The sequence below is a fragment of the Mycteria americana genome, chromosome 6 (assembly GCF_035582795.1).
Source record: "Mycteria americana isolate JAX WOST 10 ecotype Jacksonville Zoo and Gardens chromosome 6, USCA_MyAme_1.0, whole genome shotgun sequence".
Classification (NCBI taxonomy): domain Eukaryota; kingdom Metazoa; phylum Chordata; class Aves; order Ciconiiformes; family Ciconiidae; genus Mycteria; species Mycteria americana.
The window spans coordinates 35,095,324-35,115,418 of record NC_134370.1 but is presented as its reverse complement, the minus strand read 5'-3'; the positions used below and the strand labels follow the sequence as shown (position 1 = coordinate 35,115,418).

General features: G+C 51.2%; 1 protein-coding gene across 3 annotated transcripts in view; it reads right to left on the bottom strand.

Annotated features, from left to right (window-relative positions):
* Positions 1–2,289, bottom strand: part of ARID5B (AT-rich interaction domain 5B) — a 124,404-nt gene extending 122,115 nt beyond the window's left edge. The window contains exons 1-2 of one of the 3 annotated variants that reach the window (XM_075505287.1): positions 2,167–2,289; positions 1,693–1,953 (exon numbers count right to left, since the gene is read on the bottom strand). In XM_075505287.1, coding sequence (XP_075361402.1) covers positions 1,693–1,953; positions 2,167–2,187 — 282 coding nt within the window. In that variant the 5' untranslated portion in view covers positions 2,188–2,289. Of the gene's footprint in view, positions 1–1,692; positions 2,035–2,166 lie in introns of those variants that run through there. The other 2 variants (XM_075505288.1, XM_075505286.1) reach the window with 2 other exon arrangements.
* Positions 2,290–20,095: the final 17,806 nt, after the last annotated feature.

Sequence of the window (20,095 nt, the reverse complement as noted above, 5' to 3'; positions counted from 1 at the left end):
GTTATGTTGCCCTCTCTAGGCCCCGGCTCTCAGTGCCGGTTTCTGTAGGCTCCCTGCCAGAGAAGTATCACTCAGAGCTGTTGCTGTTGCTGCTGCTGCTGCTCTGCTAATGAATGACTAACTTAGGCCAGAGGGGAAATGACATCACCGGGGTGTAAAACACAACTGCATTAGGAAACTTTTTACCTGCTTTACATTTGTCATAATTATTCTACACAATACGACCGGCATTTGCATAATTTCAAGGCGTGCCATTATCTTAATTGAAAATTGTTTTCATATGGTTGAATAATGCAGAATGACATCAGTTAAAGCCCCAATGAAATGCACAAGTATAATCACACGGCTAATTACTAGCGGTGTTTGCATGTAAAAATAAATAAGACTGTGCATATTATTAGGAAGGTACATGCAGCTGAGAACTCTCGTACCGGAGCAGTGTTTTACTCGTAATGGTAGGATTAATTTTCTCTGATGTTCCTACCACAGTAACATGAGCTGATCATTAAGGCGTATTAAAATGATTTGTGTCCCTTTCCCCACCCCCCTCCCTTCCAAATATCTTTCATTTTACACACACACACGCACACGCGACACACACAGGCACAGTTTTAAATAGTCACCACGGGCAATTTCAGAGCATCCATTGCTCACTGTCATCTCCCTGATTCTTAGGAAAAGGCTCCCTTATCTCAGTGGCACGCACAGAAAATTAAAGTGAAGAGGTGGCAGCGAGCGAAGGTGGCTCTGAAACGCGTTTCGACTGCGTACGCATGTGTATGGGTACACGGCTGCGTCGGCACCTACAGCCACGCGTGCCTCCCAAAACAGCCCCTGCGGACAGCCGCCCCTCGTTGTACCTACACCCCCCCGGCGTCTCCGACAGAAGTTCCCCCGCCTGGTTTCCAGCCCCGCTCGGGGACCCTCCCCATCCCCGCAGCCCCTGCTGGGTACCTCAGCCTTCCCCCTCCCCGGACCGCGGACCGTGCTGAAGCAATAAATTTGAAAAGCAAATAACGGGCGGGAGCGGGGACGGGGCGGCCCGGGGCGGGGAGGGGAGGGGGGGCGCAACCTGCGCGGCTCCGCGGCCCATGCCGGGCGGCGCGGCGCGGGGCGGGCGCGGCGGGGCTGCGCGGGCGCCGGCGGTGGGTGCCGGCGCGCAGCGTGTTTGCGCCGGCCGCACGGCGGCTCCGAAATACGCCCAGGCATATCTGCAAGTTATTTGAATGTATTATTCCCGTACCTGTCATTTATCACTTTATTCAACACGTCCCTGCCAGCTCGATAGCTTTTGATCTCCCTCAGCCTCCATTTCGTAATTTCCGCCCTCTTAAACATATCGAATACTAAAAAAAAGCCCCGACCGATGCCGACCCCCCCCCCACGTTTCTTCCCCCCCTCTTTTCTGTGTGTTTTGGGGTTTCTGTTGTTAGCGAAGCCAGAGAAGGGCAGGGCGAGCCCCGCACGCACTCCGCTGCCCGCCGGGCCGGGGGCGCCCCGCAGCCCGACCCCCCCCCGCCCGCACAAGTTCCCGGGCAGCGCGCACCGGAGCGCCCCGACGGCGCGGCCCCTCCGCGCTGCCCCGCCACGCACAGCGGGGAGGGGGGTCGCGGGTGGGGGTCGCGGGGGGGTAGCCGAGCCCGGGCATGCAGGTGGGGACGGGCGCGGGGGGGCCGGCGCTGCGTTTACCACCTCGCCATGGTCACTGGTCCTGCCCTGGGGGGTGTCCTCGGGGAGAAAATAAAGTTTGGCGCTGGAGAGAAGTTGCCGGCTGGTGCGCTCCTCCCAGAGCAGCTGCAGCTCCGCGATGCAGGCGGGCTCCTCCGCGCGGCACCGCACGAAGAAGAAGTCGCCGAGGGAGAGGACCCGCGCCCGGCCGCCGCCGCGGCGCTGGAAGCGGAACGCCCTGTAGAAGACGTAGGGGCCGTGCGAGCCGCACGGGGCGCCGACCCACTGCGGGGAACAACAACACGGCAGCGGCATCAGCGCCGGCTCCGCGCCGCGCCGCGCAGCGCCGCGCAGGAGGAGGGAGGGCGGGCGGGCGGGCGGAGGGAGGGAGGGAGGGCGGGCGGGAGGGCGGTGGGGAGGGGAGGGGGCGCGCAGCGGCGCGGAGGCTCCGCGGCGGCGGGGGCGGGGCGCGCGGGGCGGCGCGGGGCGGCGCGGTACCTGCAGTGCGCTGCGCTCCATCGCGGCTCCGGCGTGATTGAACTCAACATTCTCCCAAACTTGTTGGCGTGAATGGAGCCCGGCAGGTCCTGGCAGGGCAAAGCCGGCCCCGCCGCCCGCCGCCCCCCGCCGCCGCCGCCCCCGCGCCGCCCCGCCGCCGCCGCCGCCCCCCCGCCCCGCCGCGCGCGGCGACGCCCCCCCCCGCCGCCCGCCGCCCGCCCCGCCGCCCCGCCGCCGCCCCGCCGCGCCCCGCCGCCGCCGCCGCCCGACGCCGGCCGGCCCCCCGACGCCCGCCCCGGCCCGGCAAAAATGCCGCGGGGCGGCGGCGGGCCCCGGGGGGGCGGCGCGGGGGCGGCGGGGCGGCGGCGGCGGCCCCCGCGCCGCCCGGCGATTTTTGGGGGGCCGAAAGGGCGGGCGGGCGCGCTGCGGATCTGACAGGACCTGCCTGTATATGTCTAATATAAAGACCATTTCCTGCGGCGCGAGGGGCGCTGCTCGTCCCCGCGCGCGCCCGGCGGGGCCGCTGCGCTCCCAGCGCCGGGCCCTGCGGAGCGGCGCGGAGCGGGGCGGAGGGCGAGCGGGAGCTGCCCGCCCGCCCGCCCGCCCGCTCGCACCCCCCTCCCGGCGGCCCTCCGAGGGCGGGCGGCTCGTCCTCAATTTATTTATCGTTTTTCCCCGGGAAAGGAGGAAAGTGGGTTATCGATTATATAAACACATCAGTATTCATGCGCCGCCGCGCTGCGCGGAGAGACGCGGCTCGGCGAGAAAAAAACAACGAAACCGGGGGGGGGCGCGGGGAGGCGCGTCCGGCGGCGGCGGCGGGCATGGGCGCGCTCCCTCCGCGCCCGCGGAGCGGGCAGCGGGACGTGCCGGCACTGCTGATCCGCCGGGCGCTGCCGGAGCCGCCGCCGCCGGGGCGGGATGGTTCCGCGGGCGCGGAGAGGCGCGGGCGGGCAGGGCGGCTGCGCGCCTCGCGGAGGGGGGCGGCCTCTCACCTGCGCCCCGCCTGCCCCCCCCCCCGGCCCCGCGGCGCCGCACGTCGGGGACACCGCGGGCTCTGCGCATCCCGTAGAGCCTCCGCGACCCCGCGCTAACGCGGGCAGCGTGGGGCGCGAGGGGAGGGCACAGCCGGCTCCGCGGGGCAGCTCCCGGCACCGCACCCGCGCAGGGGCCTCCCGCAGCGCCGGGTACGGAAAGTTTCCATCGGGGCCCCGCGAGCTGCGGCCCCGCAGGCAGATGCCGCTGCGGCCGGCGGCGGAGCGCGGCCCTCCGCGCCCGCGGAGCCCCCACCCACCCCGGTCAGTGACGGGCGGGTCAGTTTGGGGGGTTGCCCCTTCCACCCGCAGCCAACTGCGGCTCCGCGGGGCGGGGGCAGCGGTGCAAAGCGGCTCCGCGGGGACCTCCTCCCCCCCCCCAAGACTGGCACTTTCTCCCCCTTTTTTTGCCTTTTCTCCCCCAAGCACTCTCCGCGGACCCTCCTCCCGGGGGGAGACGGACACACTCGAAGCCGCCCCAGCGGGGCAGGTCCGGCCCTGCCGCCGTGAAACGGCGGGGACGGAAATAAATAAATAAACAAGCGAGCAAATAAAATAAATAAATAAATATCCTTAATAATGACGACAGCGGTGACGTCAGCACTGCGTGCATCACGACACAGCCCGGCGCGGGGGACAGCAACAAGTGCGGGCGGGCGGCGGCGCCGCGGCCGGGGCGACCCCTGGTGCCCGCCCGCCGCACCGCGGGGCCGCCGCCGCCCCGGCTATAGCGCGGTCACCGCTGCCCGGGGGCCGCGGCCCTAAGGAGCCCGAACGCGTGGTGGTTTTGATGGCGTTTAGCGTGGAAACGCGCTAGCCAGCGCACCAAAACCCCGATCCACGGGTTGCGCATCCGGCCGAAGTGGCTCTGACAAAGCGGAGCGTAACACGCCGACAGCCGGGGCTGCCCCGGCGCCCTGGGCGCGGCCGGGGACCTCGCTGGGCACGAGGGGCCACCCCGCTGTGAGCCGGGGGGATCATTTTTGGTGACTGGGAAGAAGGAGCCAGCCCTGCACGAGGCGCGGGCGAAGGCTCGCTTGGCCCCAGGCAGAAGGCACGGAGCGGGTACGGGAATTTGGGCAGCCCTCGCAATGGTGCCGTGCTGGTGGGGGCTTCATCCCCCTTCATCCTGGCATCCTCGGCGCTCGCATCCGGCAGGGCGGGTGCTCCGGGCGCCCCTGGGATGTTGGGTGCTTCTCCAGGGGAAGGCTGCATTTCTTCTGGATCCTCTAGAGGAAATACCAAATTCTTCGTTCCAGTTTGTAAAAGGTTTCATCTTTCCCACCCTACATCCTCCTAAGATGCCTCGAGCGTCCATCTGGTCTGTGGCCCCACAGCCTCTCGGCTGGTACTGCGGCGAGGTGGAAGAAAGGCATCTTCAGCGCCGGGGAAGGGGAATTTAATTCCAGCGTTTGGTGTGCCACAGGTGAAGACGGCTGGAGCTCAGGCTGGGTGGGAAACCTGATGTGCTCTCCTAGGGCTTCAGAAAGTGGGAGCAGGCAGGGCAGGCGCTAGAGCAGCTGGGCTGTGGGGGCCAGGGGTAGGCTGGGACAGTGGATGGGGCAGGTGGGAAGCCAGCAGGTACCGGTGCTTGGGCTGTCACCCAGCACCGGTGGCTCCTGTGCGTCTTGGATGGGCAAACCCAGCAGAACAGCTCAGGAGAGTTGCGGATAGCAGCTCTTTTGGCCACTAAAGTCTGACGCTTTGTGCTCGGGAGCTCGGTCACCCAGGGGAGGATGTTTTGTAGGGGCTGGGTAGGTATGGGAGGTGATGCAAGGGAGACCCACACCTTGCAGAACGGGGAGTGGTGCTCCATTTCACCCCCAGTGAAGTCCCAGCCGGAATAACTCGCATTTCTTCAGCAATTCACCTTTGTTTTCACTGACCTTGGCATATTTAATCAGGGTTATATTCTCACACAGATAAAACTGCTCTCAAACGATTGTTACAATGTATTGGGCACAAACAGGTTTTTATTTGTTTATTCATTTTCTTTATCTCAGGCAGGTAGGGCTGCTCCTTTCCCACAATATATAATCAAGTAGCAAAGAGAACTCCCCATCTCTGTTTGTGCCTGAATCCCTCTGCTTCTGTCCCAGCAGCCGGGGCCCAGGCACTGCCGGTAGCCTCTGTGCTGGCCCTGAGCTCCTGCCTGCTGCACGGAGCATCACTGGCAGCTCTGTTGCAGGGCCCTATCCTTCCCTCCAAGCCACGGCACTATAGCTGCTATCAGTTTTATATAAGGTGGTGAGGCCGGACAACCACACAAGGGCACGTTTTGGTCCTCTCAGCAGAGACTGCTTATCCGTGCAGCACGCTGGGAGGCATCATTATGCATGATGACCCAAGCCACCACTCCATGCATTGAGCTCCTGCAGGACTCCAACTCACCTCCAGATTCTAGATTCTGGGGGAGCTCAACTCCAAAGTCCATACTTGAGCTTACGTCCGTAAGGGTTACATCCAAAGCCAGAATTCAGATGGTGGGACGATCTGATGTTTACTTCAGGACCCAGATCTCTAATGTCTAAAAGGTCCCCTGAGTAGGTAGGTTTCTTCTCACTGAACTGTGATTATCTGAAGCTTTGGTGTCCAGTGTGAGCTGGTGGCCCAGCTTCATGCCTTAGACACCAGCAAAGGCATTTCCGAAGGGTCAGTCATCACTTGCGGGGGACACCTAGTCTCCCGCAGGTACAGATTTGCGTCGCTTGAAGCAAAGGTACAGAGAGCTGTCAGAAGAGGATGAGATGTGTGGGGGCCATCTGCCCATTGCCCCTGCAGGTCCCTTCCCTGCCACCCCCACAGTGCCCGTGGGGCAGGGGAGGGGGCCCAGCACAGGCAAAAGGAGGCGTTCACCCTCCAGCCCCACAGCTCCAGCCCCCAGCCCGTGGTGTCTCTTCAGCCAGTGCTGCTGGCTGGTAGGACCGTTAGCATCCTGCTTACATTTCTAATGTTGGTAGCATTTTGAATGGGATAGCAACAGAGGCTGTGGCAGCGCAGAGGAGTACGGATTCCCAGCAGCAAGGGCACGTGTGTTCATCATTGCTCTGACTTCAATTGTACAGGAGCTTTCTCCCCCCCCAAACCCTTCTATTCTTCAAAATAATAATTTAAAAAAAAATACACAGCTTGTTTATAGCAGAAATTGCAATTCCACATATAATCAAAGTTGGATTTTGTCCTGCAGGCGCTGGATAAGTTTCTTCATATGAATATTTTGTATCTTTCTCTGGCCAAAAGAAATGTGCAAAATGTTGTAATGTTTCTGTGCTTTCCTTTGGACATTCCAGGCTTTTGCTTAAGCTTCTCATAAAAGGCTATTTTCAGTGGAGAGAGGAAAAAAAAAAAAAAAGCAGCCTACAGTATGCCGAGTCAATAAAGTAATGCAAAACCATAAAACACAGCAATGATAACAACAGAAGATCTGTAGATTACAAAGGAAATAAGATGGGGATCAGACAGAGCAGTAGCTGGAAGTGAATGCATAAAAGCCAAAATAACACTGGTCCTAATAAACAGCCAAAGTTGAACCAAAAAGCATTTAAAGCGTTAATTTATTAAATAACTTTATTTTCATGCCTTACAATTAAACATAGTTGTGGTCAGGCATGTTGGGAGACAGGAAGCAATTGGAGTCTTCAAGCCCGGTTTCATGCTTGGAAGGAAACCCAGCCTGACCCACTCTGCGACTGGGCTGTGCCTGCACGGGGGCTGGCGAGCCGGCATTCGTTTGAGGTGCTTTAACTCACTCACGGATTTTCTACTCAGAGCTTTTCTCTTCCAGGCTTTTAAGACACGGAGGAGTTTTACAGGGAGTGCTCTGGGTGGGAGACGGAGCTGCGAGGGCGATGCCAGTCCCTGCTGCCGCTCGGGGCGTGGGGTGGGATGCAAAGCTCTTTGAAGTTGCCAGGAGGCTCTGTGTTCACTTCAGCAGGTTTTGGGATCAGTCGCTCGCTTCGGGAGCCCTTTAGGTCAGATGTTCAAATCACCAGCTCGAAGCATTAAAATTCCAGGAGTCAGAGCGTTTATCTTCCCCCTAAAAAATCCACCAGCCCCAATCAGCGACCTAACCAAGCATAAAACCCCACGTGAGATCACCTTTCAAATCCCAACCTTTAATTCATACGTGCATTTAGGGTTATTTTTATTTACCATGCATTTCTTTTTGTCGTCCCAGCATCACGTTTTTAAGCTCCCTTCTTCGACTGCTAGGAGCTCGCCTGGAACAAGCACCCCACTGCCCCAGGGCTCCTGGACGGGGCTGGTTAAGAAAAACAATCATCACCGAGTATTGAGAGATTTAACAGTAAAAAAACTGACCGCAGTGGGATGGATCCTATATGAAAGTGTGGAAACTAGGAGGGTGCCTGGATGGCCAGAGTGTTACGAGTCCTGTAACAAGGGGTGCAGCTGTGGGACGGGAAGAGCCGGTGGTTCGGCAGCCCCAAAGATACTTGCTGAACTCTCCCGGTAACAGTAAGCTGAGGTGGCTACTACCTGCTGCCTGGAAAGCTGGTTTCATGTAGTGGCACAGGGTGATGGGTCAGCTAAAACAGAGCCCACGCAGTTTCTGCCTGATGGGTTGCTAACCAAGCTACACTTTTCAGATGCTGTTAATTGAGTCTGATGAATTTTGCTCCAGTGGGACCTATTACGGGCAAAAATACAAGTGACATCAGAGCCATAACTCATAAAAATCAAGTCCCTGAATTACATCTGAGAGCAATATGAAAATGCAAGTGGGATTTCAAATGGTATCAAATAGCTTTCTGTCATACCTTATTAATACCACAGAGCTAATAGAAACAGCTATATTATCATCCTAATGTCATTATACATATATAATACACACACACGCACATACACACAAACAGTGTGTGTAATTATAACAACATTATTTTGTTCACACAGCCTGAAAAATGTGATTAGATGGCGGCTTTGAAATGGCAATATTCAATCAGGTATGACTTGTATATTGGCTTAGAGCACGGTCCTCTACTTATGTAAAATTCTGCCTTGTTATGTGTGGCGGTAGCGTGGATGGCTGCGAAAGAAAGAGGGAGCCGAGGCCACAGGGATCATTTCATCTCGAGTCGGAAGGGCTGAATTGTCATTTCAAAGCTGAACCACCGTCACTGTCTAGCAAGCTATCCCTGGCTATCCTTTCTTGCCTATATCACTTCAGAAAACATGCTAATTTATCTGCTAAATATAGCTGCCTTCTCACAAAATCCCGAATAAAATCTCTCCACTGGAGATGGTCCTAAATGCGACCAAACTATTTCTTTTCTAATCATAAAGCTCAGAAGGAGACGTCGCCTGGTAGGGCTGTAGACGGGCTTCAGTTTCCAAACGGTGCGCAGGAAACATGCACACCAGCCATTTCACATCCAGCTCCTGTCAAATAATTTACCTCAACTGTTTTTAGTGAAAATATACATATGTATATATATCCCTGTGTGATGGGGATAGCTGGAGCTGGAAATACCGTCATAAGAATGCCAGGCCATATTTACCCAAGTCAGTGGTCAAAGCAAGTTGCTATTCTCGGTGTGCCAGATTTAAATCGGTTTAAGTAAACAAGCTGACCTCTTTCCACTTAACAGGTCTTAGCCGTCATGGCTTTTTTCCTGAGAAAATGTTTTTTTTTTTTTATAAATTTGGCGGGCCCCAGAGGAGGGTAAGCAGCTATCTCGGAGGGAGCAGCTGGTGCTGCTGGGGAGCAAGCCAGGGAGGGCAAGGCGGGTTTCCCAGGCAAGGGATGCACCAGCCAAACTCAAAATTTGCCTTTTTCTGCCCTGCCTTCATTTGAAAGCAGGGGACTTCACCTCCTCATTGGCTTTGAATACCTTGCCCACATCTAAGCGCTTATGGCAACCCTTGCTCTTCTGTTTTGGGACTGGGTTTTTCCCAGTTTGGTTTGTGCAAGGACATTTGACCTCTTGGTTATTGAGATCTTTTTTTAACAGCACTAGGATGAGATGCAGTGACACAGAGAAAGGGCTCCTGAAGTCCCCCGAGTACCTGCAGGGCTGCTGGCCAGTCCCGTGCTTGCAGCTGGAGGACGCAGGGCTGGTGTGTCCACCACCATGACCTTGCTCTTCCCTTTACACGCAGATTTTTTCCCTGTAAGCTCTAGAAGTCACTTCTACACATTTATTCCCATGTTTTCATCCTTTATCTGAGTTACAAATTCAAGAAAACTGATGAGTCAATCATCTCGCACAGTTTAGCAACGTTTAACCTTTGGCTAAGCTGTCTTCAAGCTGTTCCTACCTAAGTACATACTCGAGGCAGCTCAGCAAACAATCTGCTGGGGACTGCCCTGCAACTCACCTCCTCCGGAATTTTGCCTGAAAAGGGCTTTTGGCATCTGGCGCCAAGTGGCAGTAGAGGAGAAACAAAGCAAAATAGCTACTGGTACCTCAACTCTACGGCCTGAAGGTTGCTTCTTGCCTTGCAGGAGAACCGGCCCAGTAAGCAAGTGCTCCTCTGTGCCGGCTCGCTGTGGTCCCCGGCGCTGGCGTCAGGGGGGACAGCCATTTTGGCACCTCCCGCTGAACCGGCCTTACAGTCGGGCTGAAATAACTACAGATTATAAACACAAGACTTGTCTGGTAAACACTGGAGAGGATGCAGAAATCATTTATCCTCCTCTCAATTCAGGTACACACATCAAACTAAAACACTAGAAGGGAAAAGGCATTGATCTGTAAGTTCCAGCTCTGCCAAACACACGGGGTTATCCAGCCGCTGTTTCCGGGGAGCACATATATCTGCCATACCAGAGAGTCTTTCTTCTCCTTTCCTTACCGAAGTGAGCATTGGACATGTTTCTGAAGTACAAGAATCTCTGAGGTCTAACCGCGATGGATCCAAGCCTCTGGGGATGTTGGAGTTGTTTTTTTTAATCCTCTTGAGAAACAGATGCTTTGGCTCATCTTCATTATACCTAGCCTGATTTATTTTAATTGCTCTGGGTATCCGGAATACTACGATTGCATAATCTCATGCACATGCCTTTAAAAGGAAGCCTTGGCTGCAACGCCGGGAAGGCAATGTTAAATACGGAAAAAGTACTATGCAAAGTCTCGTTTATTTTGGAAATCACTGGAAAGAGTTCTACTGAAAATTCGCAGCAAAACATATGCCACATTTGAATAATGATTTTGAGAGGTGCTTTACCTAGCTTTGCAATAAAAGGGGCTCTGAAAATTGCAGTCCTTCAAACATGTCTCGCTTCCAACCCCTGAATTTCAGTGAGTCAGAGGACAGTTAGGTCCACAGTGGCAGCCCCAGGGTCGGTCGCCGAGGGCGAGGCAAGAGCTGGCTGCCTGGCACTGCGCACCTAGGGGGATTGCTTCCACCCTGCACGAACATAACCAGAACACAGTAACCTAAGAGAAAACCCGTTCTGAGCAGCGTCAATGGGAACCGCAGGCTCAGGACAGTGAGAAACGAGGTGGCCTGCTGAGATCTGCCCTTCCTGGGTTTAGAAATACAGGACTCCATCTCAATAAAACAAAGCAGGAATAACAAGACTGCGGAGAAATACCTGAATGTCATCCCCTTGTCTTATCTGATGCAATTCACAAGATGCCAAATACTGTCTGCTTGGGAAAAATGTCTGAAGAAACCTTCTTCCAGTTAAGGAAAATGTATCATTTAAGGTACTTTAGAACTGAACCTAGAAAAAGGATTTATTTTGAAGTCATGCCAATATATATTATCTGTTAGTAAGACGCTGCTTTTCTGAAGAGAGACAGATCCATATCTTACCAAAAGCTTTTTCTTTCTCTGTATTTTTTTAATTTATCTCACTGAACAAATTAATACTTGCCATAAATACTGTCCCTGAAGCCAGTGGGGGTACTCTGTGAAAGAATTTGACCAAGAACTCAAAAAAACCCCCAAACCTTGCCCTTACCTTTGGCTTATTGATATGCTTTCCTGTCTTCTAGGGAAAGGAAAAGACATGAATTTTATAGGTTACCTACACCATATTCATTATTTAAAAACATCCAACTGAGATTTTGTTTTGCAGGAAACATAGTTGATTTATCCTCGGCAGCCTTAGCGTACACACAGAGAAATGTATGTGTGCAACCTGTGCCTTTGGATGCGCGACAGATACGGTGGGGGATGATTAACCAAACGGACTTTGCACAGTGCTGGGATAAGCAAGCCCAATAAGCTTCACAGGTGAAGGAGGAGACCCATAATCATATCTTCTGATCTCGAAGAGGAACCGTGAGCACTTTTCACTTGCTTTCACGTGGTATCGTTTATCTGGGAGCGAACCGGATTCACGTAGATTTGGCAATACCAATTTGCCATGCCAGACCCCAGGAGTGCAGTCAGCGCTACTGTACCCACCAGGCAGGTGCTTTGAAAATGGGTCGTATGAGCAGCTGTGAACAGGCAGCAATGCCACAATTTACAGGCTATACCTTTAAACGCCCACAAATTTACTTTGGGTTCACAGACAATAATGAGATTCACGTTTGGGAGAAGGAGCCCACAGAGACTCTCAGGAATATTAATGTTATCACAGAAGTTTATTAATGCCTGCGTGTAGGGAAGTGGGTAAGGAAACCCTCTGGGTTTTGTTGCGCTATCAGCAATTACCGTGCAAGAAGATTTCTGTTCCTGGTCCTCCCTCTGATAGGGTTTGGAAAAAAAGGCTCCAAGGTTGATCTTGGGGAAGTGTTTGGGTTTTTAAACAGAGCAGATGTTTCCTCCATTGCCTTCTGCATACCTCCATTTCTCAAACAAGAGTTGAAGGCTTTCCCTGTCCTTCCTTCTCTGAAGCGTTGCCATTTCTAGCTCAACAAACCCGTATGCCTCATGCTTGTGAAATTTGTAGGTGCATCTGCCATCGCGCAGAATTAAAATAACCCTTCAGATGTGGGTTCACACGTCTGTTTTGTTCACGTCTTTCAAGCCAAGCTACAGCCCTTGCCTTCGCTCCCCGCTTTCTCCTTGTGCTGCCGTCTCTGCTGGTGGAGAGGTATCTCCAGGACTGGATTTCCAGTGGAAGCAATGCGGTGCTGTTGTTTATTCAGAGGCCAAGAAGAAGTCAGCAATCAGCTCTTCATGAGGAGCAAGCCATCAAGATGTGAGCATGGGTTGTTCTGGAAACCTGTCCCCAACACCCCAGAAACCCTTCCTGTCCCTTCTCCTCTTTCTCTTTTAATGGGTTAAGGGCTATATAACCTTGTGCCTGTTATCTAGGTTGGGATCTAGTGCCGTGATCAGTCTTTCTGAAAGGTTTGCATTCTTTTAAGCTCCTTATATGTTAAAGAAGGAAAAAAATAAAAAGGAAAGGAAGAAGCCCGCAGTTCAGCTGATGGGTCAGACTGGAACCTCTCAGCACAATTCAGGGCTGCTGCCCGAGGAGGCCGTGGCACCGCAGAAATCAATGGGCTGGTGGCAGGAGTGCTCGGGAAGAGGGATGTGCTCAGGAGGAGATCTATTTCTCCTGAAAGCTTCGTTAAGGCTCCTCCATCCAGGAGGTACGGTGAAAGATGAACCAGACCTCTCCGACTTCGGCACGAACCCACCCACGCTCAGTTCCAGAGAAGCCGCAGCACGCGTGCGAAATTTCACAATTTGAAACAAAATTTACATTTACATTTTGAAACAATATACGGAACAGGCGCTCGCTCTGATAGCTGCCTGGACCGGGATAAGGCCCCGCAGCCACCAGCCGCAGGCTGGGCAGGCGTGCCCTGCTGCCCCCTTTCCAGAGACAGAGCCAAGAAGTGCTGGCTTGTTTTTCCCAGGTGGCACAAGCCAGGCACCGCTGGCCCCTTGCTGGGAGGTTCACTCACACCCCGCCGAAGCGCCCTCAGCCAAACAGCCTCCGCTGACGGACGCGGTACCTGTTAGCATCCCCCCGACGCAGGCGTATCAGCAAACCTCGCGAACTATAGACGGGGCCTTAAATTGGTCTCGGTTAAACTCCTGCCACTCGGTGTGCTTCGAGAAGTGGGACGTTTGCTGATGGAGGGGCTCTTGGCTGTTACATTTAATTAAGGATTCTGCTGAAATTTCTGCTTAAAATAACAAAGCTTGCTGCTTAGAAAAGCGTAGGTGATTGCCCCAGAGGCCTGGCCAGCATTCCTGCTCCTATTGTACAGCATTATTGATTAATCAAAACTAATGCTCACAGCTGTTGCCTGATGGATACTGTCTTTGGTGTTTGCCTGCATATAATTATTTACTACTTTATTGATGTTATTTATTTCTTCATTAAGTATTGTTGGCTGTTTAATTACGTGAAACACAACTGCAAGTGTCGCTGCTAAAAGCCACGGGAAGGACTGCCCAGAGCTGAAATCTTTCAACCATAAACTCTAAAAATAAATCTAAAGATAAAAATATTTTAGCCAACACTTTGAGTGAAGACCATCAAACCACAAACGTGTTACATGTCATCTGGAGGCTGATGCCGGAGCACCATGTTCAGATAGATTTGCAATCTGATTTGATTGCACACGGCAAAGGACTTTTGCAGACTTGTGGGTTTTATTAGATCTCCAAAACACGTAAGAAAGGTCCCTATCTTATTCTTGGTAGCTGAATGTTTGAAATAAATCAGAGGGAAACTCCGATTTCCCAAAGCTTACAGTCAGGAGTGCCTAACCAAGCTCCTTTCAGAAACCAATTCCTGTGCCAAGATCCGAGGACCTCCCAGGCCAGACGCTGGCTCTGTCCGGCGCCCCGGTGACAAACTGGGGAGTCTCCCCAAGAGCTCCCTCCAGGCTCTCCCTTCTGCCCTCCTGGCTCTCCATGAGTGACGCAGACCCAAGGGCCCCTGCGCCCTCCCTGCCCCAGCACCCCACTGCCCTTGCCCTCCTCAGAAGCACCAGGCACAGCTGCTGCAGCAGGTCTATGCCCCACCTCACTGAATTAGTGAGCCGACATCTAATCCCTGGATTCACGTGGGATGAGAAGGGATGAGCTGAGGCTTACTTAGCTCAGGATGCAAGACCAGCTTTAACAGAACCGCTTTTCCTTGCCAAGAGAAGCCATGGGGGTTTGGGGACAAAATCAACACCTTAAATTCTATCTGGAAACCAAGAGGCAGTAAGGACAAACTAGATTTAAGACACGTCGTGGCTCTCAGCAATCTCTAGGTACTTACCATTTTAAAAACCAGCCAGGTATATGACTACAAATATGGTATTAGAGAACCTGGAAGGATCTTTTCAATCTGCAAACAAACCAGAGGACCCACAAACCCTACTGTAGCTCACAAATCATTAACGCACCTATAACAGATCAGAAATAGCCTCTGTATCTGCTTACTCATAAAATAAAAATTCCTTCTCTGACATCCTTTCCAAACAGCCCTCATCAGGCCCTTTCCCCAGGGCAGGAGAACAAATAGCTCTGGCAGTCCTTGCTTGGCCATCGGTGCATTTGTTATTCAGTAGCTTCTAGCCTGAATGTTTCTACGCAGCTCCCTATAGATCTCTTGCTTACTTCTGAGGTAGTGCATTAAAATTAGTGAGGTCTTAACTACTGCTTTATGAAAAGTACGTAAGATGGCCGGTTGCCAAACCTCTAACTTCCCTATGGCCTCTATCCTAGGGCAGCAGCCTCTGCTTTTTCTTTAGGAGCCCAGAGGAGGACCAGACTAACGCCTGGCGCCGTCAGGTCACCTGCGTCTGTTCCAACGCGTCTCAAGCCCAGAGCATGAGCAGAAGTTGACTGTGGGGCCCAAGTTCCGCCCATGCTCTCAATACACTGCGTACACTCACCTCTTTTTTAACTAAGACATGTCGGGGAAAACCTGGGAGAAACAGTAAACAGAGAGGAAGGATAAAAGAAAGAAAAAGAACATGATGGGTCTAGGGAATTTGGTCTCCATTTCCCTCTTTGTTTCCTCCCCAACCTCCACATTTTCATCCATTTCCTCTGTCTGAAGCCAGTTCTTCCTCCGCCTGTTTTTTGAAATGTCACAATCTTTCCTGTATCCCTCGTGCCCACATTGTGAGGGTACCACGGGCACCTTTCCAGCAGGGATACACAGAGCGATGGGGAGCACAGCTAGGATTTTCAAAGGAAGCTAAGGAAATCTTTATGGAGAACTTGGTGAGAATTTGGCACTTGGCACTCTTCTGCTCTTTTGAAAGTCCCACCCTACAGGAACAATCTAAACAAATGTATGCCCCAATGCTGATAAATCCGTTTGGAAAGATATCAAAGAAAAGCTTGCTGGGTTTGGAGACCTTTGAAGAAAGGGAAATATCCTGCCAACCTGACGCTGAGATCTATCTTGTTCCACCATGTGGTCTGAATCACCAGAGTCCTCCACGGCTCCCTTTCCTCCTCGGGGTGTGGAGGGCAGCACTGCCTCACTGAAGAAAGGAATTTGGGGGCCAAGAGGACAGCCTAATTTAAGGAAAATTCAAATGAAAAATTACTTGACAATGGAAGTTTTTACTGTGTCTAAAAATATCTCAGTGAGTCAGATTACTGAAAACAGCAAAGCTATGGAGCAAAACCATAGCCTCTTCTCAGCAGTCAGCTGGCTTCATTCACTAGCCTGGCATCTCTTTCCCCTTATGTTTTTAATATCATAAGAGTGGTTTTTTTTTTTTTTAAGTCTACAATAAGTGAATGTTTAATGGATCGCCCTGTACAGTTCTTGGTGTTTACATGTTCTCCAACTAACCAAATTTGTAGAGCAAATTAGAAGTCTGTAAGACCAGGACAAGTGAATTACAGATATTTGTTGCTCAGAAACTATCGCCTCGTTCAGTCCCACATGCCCCCTCAAATAAACGGTTTCAATTATGTTTTCACCTTCCCCAGCAATATTAACGTCTCTCACCGTTGCTGGCCAGGGCTATTGCTCCTTAGTCTGCAACTGTTACGGCTTTGTGCACATATGCTTCCTGTGAATGTGCAACCTTGCACGGTGTCACAGTCCCAGTGCTTGCAGGGTAACCTATTAAACCAGGCTGGCTCAGGACCAGGCGCACGAGAGGAGCAGGGGAGAAGGAAAGGCGGGGACTACAATGTTGTGGATGCTTTTTTTTATACTAACGAGATGGGTGGGTGTGGCCCCTTTCTTTCACCGACCAAACTATAAATAGCCAGTGAGACTTTTCCACTCCCCAATGGACAAATCGCTGCCGAGTGAGCCATTCCCAACACCGTGCCATAGGGGACTCGCTTGGTTTCTCCAGTTGTCACACATGGGTGACTTCGCCCAGTTGGCCTAAGGGTCCCAGAACCCCTCCCTCCTTCAGACCCGGGGCTCTGCCCCTGCACCCACCCTGGGACCATCCCCGCGGGCAGCTGTGAGGGAAGCCACCAAATTCCTCAGACCCCCCTGACACCCATCAATGGGAGGGCAGGGCAGCCCGGAGGTGCCGACTTCCCCACGCACACACTTATAAATCTGAATAGTACCCACTCTGCGTGATCTTTTGGGCTCGTTTTCCACGCTGCCGAGGTCTCTCTGGCGATGCAACCCGAGGTGGCCGAAGTCCCCATGAGGGGCTGGGGGCACACGGCAGCACTGAGACCACCGCGCCTCTGCGGGAAGGGGCGAGTGCATCCTCCCTTCCCACCCTGCGTGGGGCAGCCGGAAAGCCAGTGGCCATAGTAACTCGGCACAGCGGGACCTAAGGAAACAAAATGGATTTTTTTAGAGTTGAAATCAACAGAAAAAAGAAATCAGGCTCGTGTCGTCAATGGTAAAACTCCCACTGGTGCTGGTGGGAGCAGGATCGGGCCCAGGCCACACCCCTGTGCTTTCCCAGGCTCATGATTTAAAATTCTGGATTTCAAATGATGGTTTATTTCTGGCTGACCTGTTTGGCTTCAACTGTTATGTGTTTTCGACTGTTGGGCTTATTTTTAATCTACTGTATTAGTACACAAACTTAATCAGAACAAAACGTTACCAACACGGAGCGTCGTTCCTGCCCCTCCATCAGCTGAACGGTTTGAAGTCCCCCAAACCCATCGTGATCTGCCCGCGGTGTCCGGCTCCTCTCTGACCATTACCACATTCTTCGCACTGTAAATACACCAAGGGGAGGCAAGGGGCGAGGGCGACGGCACACGGGCACGACGCGCTCCCCCCCGAGCAGTGCCCCCGTGCAGATCTAGCGATGAACATCCCCACCACGGGGACAGCTAGGGACGAACTGCCGACAGCGTGGCGTGTTTTGGTCAAAGAAACTTCTCTTACACGCACATTTGGGTCAGTCTTTGCCATTTGATGTCAATGGCGGGCTGGGACATTCCTCTGTGTTATTTTTTTTTTTCCCTCCTTGCTATTTGAAGAACGAGATTTTATCTTCCCTTCCCACCACCCCGTGCCTATTTCACTAAAACCTGCCTTTCGGGCCAGCATGCTGGTAAGAGATTAATTTTACACTGCAAGAAACACCGAGCAGAGTATTTCAGCTTTGACATATGAGACGTCTGTTATAATATTGCAGTTTTTCTAAATTAAATATTAGGAAAAATTAAACCCAATTGTGGTTCGTATTCCTATGGAAAATATTCCTGTTCAAAACAGTCCCTCCATGCTAAATGACTTAAGTAACTGAAAACACAATAAATATGCAGCAAGTTAAAAACCCAGATTATTCAGGTTTTAAGGCTTATAACTAAAAGTGGTTTAATGTTTCATGCCTAATAATAGATTACTCCTATCACATTTCTAACCTTTATTTCTACCAGCTTTGAAGTCCAGCCATATAAAGGCTGTTTGTAGAACCACACGAAAGTTAAAGCAAATATTACTCAGAGTGATTCATATGAACAAGAATTTGCAATGAAGGCAGAGGGTTTTTTGTGTCTGTATCAAAGGAAATGAAATGTTTGCAATATTTTCCAGTTGATAAATGCATTAAAACATTTTAGTTGTGTAGTATGAACATTGCTGACATAAACAGACTTTGACCTGAAACAGATTGTATTAAGCTCTGCGGGGGAGGCAGCATTAAAAGAAATAAAAATAAAATAAAAAATAGAAATTCCTAGATTTCAAAATCTGCCACAAGGTCACTGCAGTCCTTAATTAGCTGAATACATTAAGAGAAGGCTAGAACACAGATTCTGTAAAGAGAGCAAATGTATGTTTAATCCTCTGTTCTTTGCTTACAGATTACCCTTTCAGAACAAGTAACCTTATTTTCTTTTTAAATATCTATTTACCTTTTTGAGCTTTGCATAGCAAAGCAGGGTTTTCTTTTTTTTTTCCCCCCACTGTTGCAAAAGAAATTAATTTGTTGGTAGTTGCTATGCATTGGCAGGATTTCTGCATAAAGAATGTAAGCCATCTATCTTTGTATTCAAGATATAGTTAATCTGGCAGTTAAAATACTTTGGAAACATTTTGATGACTTATCTGGAAAAGTAGCTTTGCGTTTTCAAAGAAAACTCAGAACTGTATTGCAAGGGGAAGATAAAAGATATATGAAGTGTTTGTTCCAAGCGATACTATTCATTTAAAGATCAGAACGTAACCCCACCCAAGCAATTATTGCGGAAAAACAAGACAAAAATCCTTATACAGCTTTCTGACACAGTCTTTATTTGGGAAACAAAATAACTATATTACAGTTATAGTCTAATGGATTGCAAGCTGTTTTATTAGAGTCAGCTGAATCCCGTTTAGCATAAAAAAAGAACTCTGTTTGCTATCAAGAACACATTTACATTAATATGACTTTGACAAAGTAAAATAAAATCGCATTAAGATGATGTAAGTAGATAAGACAATGAAATCTCTGTGAGATAGTTTTGGCACACCAATTAGAGTCAAGTCCCTACAGGAAAGAAACATATTTTTACACCAAGTATCCATGTGTTTTTAAGTCGCAGAGTGGCCAAAATTAATTCCATGCTTATAATATTTCCAGCAAGGGAAAAGAGAAAGTTTGTTATTGTTATTATTATTATTATTTTTATTTTTCCCTTGAAAAGGTAAAATTTCTGATAAACTACATTTTTATTTGCAATAATACAAACAAGTTTTGTTCTCCACACTAGCCTGTAATCATCCTGATTATTGCAAGGGACTTTCCAATATAGAGCAGCTGAAAACAAGGTTTTAGATTACATGGTAATTTAGGAATGCATGAAAAGCCAAGCAGTCACCATAATAGAGCACTGCATAAACTTCATGGCTTTTACAGCAAAACATAACATATGTTTTGTGATTCATTCAAATGATTTTTCAATTTTTTTGGTCAAAAAATACGTCGAGCTCTAGTATTCATCCTATATTTAGGGAACCTTACTCTCGAAAAACGACGACGACACCACCGCCCCAACTTTGATGTCTCTCTTTTTAGTCTGGTCGTTAAAAGAAAGGCAGTGATGGATGGTGATAATGCTGTGGATTTTATGAGTAATCAGGCCTTGGCAGCCACGATATTTCTTTTGTAGTGAAACTGTAATATTCCTTTGGCCGCGTGTAAACTTTTTCTGCTCTTGGAGCTCCGTTACACAAAGCTACTCCCTGAGCAGCGCAAAACAGTTATTACCCCAAAGCGAGCGCTTTCATTTAACACCTGACAGGGGGAAGCTTCCCCCCCAAACGCAGGCAGCCGGAGCGTAGGAGCCCTTGTGCTGGGGGCAGGGGGGTATTTGCTGGCGGGCGGGGGCGGCGGGCGGGGGCAGGCCCCGGCCGGGGGCTCAGTTTCGCAGCTGCGCGGCCGAGCCCCGCGCACCGGCCGGGGAGCCCCAGGTGCCCCTGCTCTCCCCTTTTCACACGTTTTTAGGGAACTTGCTGCAACAAACACCAGGTGTCTCCACTTAGCTGGGCTACAGCTTCAAAAAGGGGCCTGCTACCAAAAAACAAAAAAAAAAAAAAAGAGGAAAGAAAAAAAAAATTAAGGTTGTTCTTGCCATTGCTT